The sequence below is a fragment of the Lactuca virosa genome, chromosome 3, assembly GCF_052849685.1.
Source record: "Lactuca virosa cultivar CGN04683 chromosome 3, Lactuca_virosa_CGN04683_v6, whole genome shotgun sequence".
NCBI lineage: Eukaryota > Viridiplantae > Streptophyta > Magnoliopsida > Asterales > Asteraceae > Lactuca > Lactuca virosa.
The window spans coordinates 225,214,022-225,220,606 of record NC_136428.1 but is presented as its reverse complement, the minus strand read 5'-3'; the positions used below and the strand labels follow the sequence as shown (position 1 = coordinate 225,220,606).

Here is a 6,585-nt window from a genome sequence, read left to right as displayed (position 1 = left end):
AGGTGTGTATGTGCGAATCTGATCTCAAAAGGTGGTGTAAGTATTTGATATTAAAATCTTATAGATTTATTGAATCAGGTGGTTGATTCATTTCGCTATATTGGTTGTTTGATTTACATATCAAGGTGGTGTATGTGTTTGATCATAAAAGAATTCGTGTATATGTTTGATATCAGAACAGTTACAATTTTGTTGAATCTTATGCTTGATGCACTAAGACATTTTTGTTGTTTCTTTTAGATTGGAAAGTGGATATGTGTTTCATTTTTAAAAAATGTAGGTTTTTAGTATATATATATATATATATATATATATATATATATATATATATATGAAGGCGGTAAGGGTTTCGATGGGGGCGTTGGGTGGGACCAATTTTGTTATTTCTAAATTAAAAGTATATATATATATATATATATATATATATATATATATATATATATATATATATATATATATATATATATATATATATATATATATATATATATATATAAATGAAAAAAAGGGCAAAATGGTCCTTTCAACTTTTTTCAGGGACCAAAACAACAAAATGTTTTTGATTTTGGATTAGTGGTGCAACAATAAAAGATTTTGGACCCCATCCATATTGTTTACAAACCATCGGAACCAAATTTTCATTTTACTCTTTTTTTCAATTTTAATATTTATAGTCCTTATGGTTTGATAAGGGTAAAAATATATTTTTAAAAAAGTAACAACCAAGTTATTAAAGTTAATGAGATATGGATCAAAACTATACAAAGTATCCAAAATTGGACCATTAATGCACCATCGAACGGTTTTATTTATTTATTTACCAACACAATATATTTTTAACAACCATTTAAACCCTTTTTGCAATTTTGTCATTTTTTAATTAATTATTATTCTAATTTCGTTTTAATCGATCACTTCTATATATTGGATTATTATGTATTAGTAAATATTATTTTTAATATATAATATTTATATATCAATAAAAATTATTTAAGAAATTATAAAAATGGTCATTGTGGTTGTTAAAAATATATGGTTTTGGTCTAAATATTTTTGGTGGTGCAATAGTGGTCTAATTTTGGATATCATGTGTAGTTTGGGTCCATATATCTTTTACTTTAACAACTTAACTGTTATTTTTTTTAAATGACAAATTTACCTTATGGGTCATTTCTGCAATTGTCTATTTTTACCAAACTATTAGACCATTTCTACATTTCTTCTTTTTTATTTTGACAAAACTACAAAAATGGTCCCTATGATATGTTGAAAATTATCACTTAGTCCAAAAAGTTTTGGACTTGCACCAATGGTCCAAAACTTTGATTTTGTTGCGAGTTTGATCCAATTTGTTTTAAATTTTTTTTAAAATGATAATTTTGACCTTTGTATTTTCTTTTTTCAATTTTTATTACAGAAAAAAAAAGGAAAAAGAAAATACTCTTTCTCTCTCTCTCCCCCTCTCTTATCGGTGTCAGTAACCAACGACTGGTACATATCTTCATTTCTACAACATCGATTCTATACCTATATCATCTCCACTCTTATCGTTCCTCAAGCTTGCACAAGGGTAAATTTTCATTTCTATTATCCTATGAAACTTTCTTGAGTTATTCACGAAACAGTTTCAAACCATTTCATTTTCTCCTGATTTCTACAAATGACGTTCCACAAGAATCTGCCTTTGTATGTTTCATGTGTGTTTCTAGATTTAAAATACATGCATTCTTGTGGGTCTTAGCATAGATTTCATCGACTTACGATTATACTGAGTCATATTTGTTCGTTTCTAGATCCCCAGTCAAAAACCCTAGCAATCAATCGCCGCTGCCATTCCGACGAACGTTAGGGTTTCAAACAGTGATGCTGTCGGATCTATCTTTAACCCTAATATAAATATGTCTCCACAACCAAGATCCAAAGAGGAAGCGAGATTTGAAGGCAAGATATCGATATCTGGAGTGTATATGTTTGTTCGTGTTTGAAGGCAAGAATTCGATTTCTTTCACCTGATTTCTAGCATTTGTGTATTAGTTATGAGACGAACACAAGATTAACTATGAAAAATATAAGGTTTTTGTGTTATCTGTTAAATCTTAATGAATATGGAAAAATAATTTGATGTTTTTCGGTGTTTGTATTGAATCTAGTTCAAATCTTCATCTTCATGTGGTTCCCAGATCTTCATCTCGTTCATCCTCGTCTGTATGTGTATAAATCAAGGAGTGAGAGAGAGAGAGAGAGAGAGAGAGAGAGAGAGAGAGAGAGAGAGAGAGAGTGTTTGTGTAAATGAATATTGTTCAAATCTTCATCAGATGGGGGTGGTGATATTCCACTTTTTCTAAAAAATCATAATGAAGATGGGTTTTGTGAAGTAAAACATATGAGGGGAAAGTGAAAGGTATACTGATGTAAAATTCGTTATCTTGATACACTAGAGACCATCTAACTTTAACATGGATTATGGATCCTCCGTCAACCTTGAAAAGTTATACATCATAGAGTAATAAGTCAATTGGTCCAGAAACTAAATTTAGAGAAGACGCACACGTACCCACACACACACACACACATATATATATATATATATATATATATATATATATATATATATATATATATATATATATATATATATATAATAAAAGAAAAATGAAACAAAATGAAACTAGATTTCAAAAAAGAAAAATGAAAAATAAAATAATACTGGGCAAATCTGTCATCATAAAAAGTTTCAAAATTTTTGAACCAAACTCGCAATAAAACGAAACTTTTGGACCGGTGGTGTTAATCCAAATACTTTTGGACAAAAGTGACAATTTTGAACTGAACACATGACCATTTTTGTAGTTTTGTCTTTTATATTTATTGAATTATTATACATTAGTTATTTTTTTATTTTTTTTTTCAGTTTCTTTTTAATCGACCATATCTATTTATTTGATTTTTAAATATTAATAAATATTTTTTTAATATGTAATACTTCTATATTATTAAATATTATTTTATTGGTTTATAATTTTTTTATAATAATTCTTTTAAAAATTTTCATTGGGTTAAGATTTTATTGGACTATTATATATTAATAATTATTATTTTTAATATATAATATTTATATATTTGATAATTATTACTTTATTTTATTATTAAATTTTTTAAGTTAGTTTTTTTAATTTCATTTTATTTGATTAATTCTTTTAGTTAAATCTCACCCACCATACCTTTCTAAATTTATTTTAAATATTTGAAAGATAATATATTTTGTACAACACCACCATCATCACCCGATCTGATAATGGTGGGGTGACTGATATTTTTTAAAATAAATTAGGATGGTGGTGGTGTTGTCCAAAATATGTTATCTTTCAAATATTTAAAATAAATTAGTAGGGGTGGGATGGATGTGAAGTTTTGTTGGGTTTTTGTTAAAAATAATAAAGAAAGTGATAATCCAATAAAACTGTATTTATTAACATATAAATGTTATATGTTAAATGGTTAATATCATAAAAATGCTTATATTTTGTGTTTTTTTTTCCGAATTAAACCTCAACTTTATTTTTTTTTCATGAAAAAAACATTGTATTTTTTTATTTTTTCGATTTGACCCTTTTAGTCATATTTCACCAAAGTAAAGTTGTAAAATATGAGAGTTTTTTTTAGGAAAAACTAAAAAAGTTGAGGATTTATTTGGACAAATTTAGAAGGTTAAGAGGGTGGTTTTCACGGAAAAAAAATACAAAGTTGAAGGTTTTTCGGAAAAATAAAAAAATATAAGGTCTTATTTCATGAAAAAAAATCTGATGTTTAATCAGAAAAAAGAAACAAAAAATATAATGTCTTATATACGATTAATCGTATATTAAAATTAATAATTATTAATATATAATAATCCAATAAAAAGAAATCTAATAAAAAGAAATAAAATTAATTAAGAGAAGTTAATAATCTAGTAAAATAATATTATATGAATATTATATATTAAAAATAATACTATTTATTAATATATAATAATCTAATAAAAAGAATTAATCCGATAAAAAGAAATTAAGAAAAAAAATTAATGTATAATAATTCAATAAAATTAAAAAATGAGATGCAAAAATGGTCCTTGTAGTTTAGTAAAAAGACACAATTGTAGCAATTATCCCCGAGAGTAAATATTTTATTTTAAAAAGTTAACAGCCAAGTTGTTAATGTTAACGTGATAGGCATTAAAACCGCACAAGACATCCAAAATTGGACCAATGATGTACCATCAAACGCTTTTGGACAAAACTTCATATTTTTAACAACGATAGGGACCATTTTTGCTATTTGGTCATAAAATTACTTATTTTGACATTTTTCAAATATTTAAATATTTTGTTTTAAGCTTTATATTTATTACCATATTTAGGTTTTTGCTCACACATTTTTTTTTGTTTGAACGACTAATTAGTAGTTAGAAGTTAATATCACAAATTTAATAAATTTCACCATTGCTCAGATTAGAATCCGTGACCTTCAATCTAAGAAGCAAAACCTCTACAAAGTATATTTTTCTCGGCTGACAATGGGAATTTAGCACTTAAAATACAAATATTTCATACAAAATAACGTTCAAAGTTTAGTAAATTACACGAATGGTCCCTATGGTTTGAGGTAATTTGTGTGTTTGGTCCCTAACTTATTTTTTTAACTCCGAAGGTCCCTACTATTTGCTTTTGTTACGCGCCTGGTCTCTACTGTTTGTTTTTGTTACGCGTTTGGTCTCTGTCTTACCTAAAAAGACTATTATTTAAATAGGGAAAATTGGTAGGGTAGGTAAGGTAAGGGGAGGGGGTGGGGTTATGGGAATGTTTATTTAAATAAATTAAAAATATCAAAGGCAAAATAGTCTTTTTAGGTAAGACATGGACCAAACGCGCAAATTACACAAAACCATAGGGACCATTAGTGTAATTTACTCTTCACCAAAACCAAAAATATGTTAGTTTTATTATCAAGTTATGCCCGGTTGGGTTCATTATCTTTTGAAGACATACAAATCTTTTTGTAGAGATATGTAGATAAAAAAAACATCAATCTAAATGTTTTATTTATTTGTAATTTCACATAAAGCTTAATGTTCAATGTTATTGTCAAAAGAAAAAAAAACATGTACAATGTTTTATGTTAATATAATGATGAAAAGTTGATTAATTTATTGTCGTGTCACTTGTTATAACATTTGTTGTCTTTTTGTTTCTTGTCCATATTCCCACACACCTAACATTTTTTTACAAATACAAGAAACCTTACACATGCTTGGTCACATTCCTTGCGTTTTGCTTATCGATATGTCCTTCTCAAGCTATCCATATATCCAAACGTCATGTCTTTTTCTATATTCACTACGACTTGCATATGATATTGAAAGTTTGAAACCATTACATCTTTTAATGAACGAGATAATTATGTATAAAGAAATTACCATAACGGGTGATAAAGAACCACCTCGATATCACTTTTAAATTTTATTAGAACAAACGTAAGAGCTCGAGTACACCGGGATTCTCTTTCATTCGAGATTGTAGGTATATATAAAAAAATATAAAAAATGATGAAATTAAAAAAAAAAAAAAAAAAAAAAGGGGGGGGGGGGGGGGGGGGGGGGGGTTAATTGAAGAGGTTGCTATGATGGTTGATGAAATGATCCCTAGAGGTTCATTTGTTCATACCAGTTGCATCTTTTGCTGCTTCTGCAGCTCCTTGTGCACTTTCCTTCACCTGCTGTCCAGCCTGCAAAAATTTGACCTTTTTAGTCAATTAAATTGGTTTTCCAGCGTCAAAATAGATGACGACTGTTGTGATTATAAAACAAAGATTGATAAATGTAGATACATTAAATAAATTAAACAATCTTCATTGTATATTTTATGTTATAAGCTTTGATTTGATATGAATTTTGAATTTTGAATTCGAAATATATGACTATTGACATTTCCAAATCAAAGTGGTAAAACTGGAAATTTGCGACCTGCTGAACGGAGTCCTGAGCAGACTGGGCAGCTTGGCCAGCCTTGTCCATCAGCTGATTGCCCTTCTCCTGAAAACCACAAAACAAAGTTTGAATGTTACATACATACATACATACATACATGTACGTGTGCGTGCATGCATACTACGTAAATGATATCTATATGAGAGCAGAGAGATTGCTCACTTCGACTTGGCCCTTGGCTTGGCCAGCTTTCATTTCTGCGCTCTGAGCGTTGTTCATGGTTCTTGTTTTGAGATTCGTGCGATTGAAATGTGTTGAATACAAACGGATTGTTTTTATGAAAAGCTACAAAGGGGAAATGGGATTTATATATGGCATGTAAACGCTCGTTTTCCATTAATATCTCCATATTTTTTGGGCGTTTGAATAGGAAGAAGTTGTGTTTGAGAAGGAGAAACTTACACTTGGTATCATTTCATCATTTCATGTGATTTCTATTTTATTATCGGTTTACAATGAGTGTTTAAATTGAATGGTATCTGACTTTTTCCCCTTTTTTCTGACACGTAACTTGGATTATGTTGCCTATTTCTTCAATAATGAAAGAGTTAACGAACTTT

At 28.2% G+C, this 6,585-nt stretch overlaps 1 protein-coding gene and 1 long non-coding RNA gene across 2 annotated transcripts; one reads left to right on the top strand and one right to left on the bottom strand.

Annotated features, from left to right (window-relative positions):
• Nucleotides 1–1,438: 1,438 nt before the first annotated feature.
• LOC145162853 (uncharacterized) lies at nucleotides 1,439–2,166 on the top strand. The gene is made up of 2 exons (XR_013739383.1): nucleotides 1,439–1,570; nucleotides 1,794–2,166. It is a non-coding gene; the product is annotated as an uncharacterized LOC145162853 (long non-coding RNA).
• A 3,469-nt stretch (nucleotides 2,167–5,635) lies between these two features.
• Nucleotides 5,636–6,323, bottom strand: LOC145162852 (uncharacterized). Its single transcript, XM_079081854.1, has 3 exons — nucleotides 6,188–6,323; nucleotides 6,002–6,070; nucleotides 5,636–5,763 (listed from the first exon to the last, which is right to left on the bottom strand). Exons 1-3 carry the CDS (start codon nucleotides 6,242–6,244, stop codon nucleotides 5,689–5,691), a joined length of 201 nt encoding a protein of 66 aa, XP_078937980.1. The 5' UTR covers nucleotides 6,245–6,323; the 3' UTR covers nucleotides 5,636–5,688.
• Between the last annotated feature and the right edge of the window lie 262 nt (nucleotides 6,324–6,585).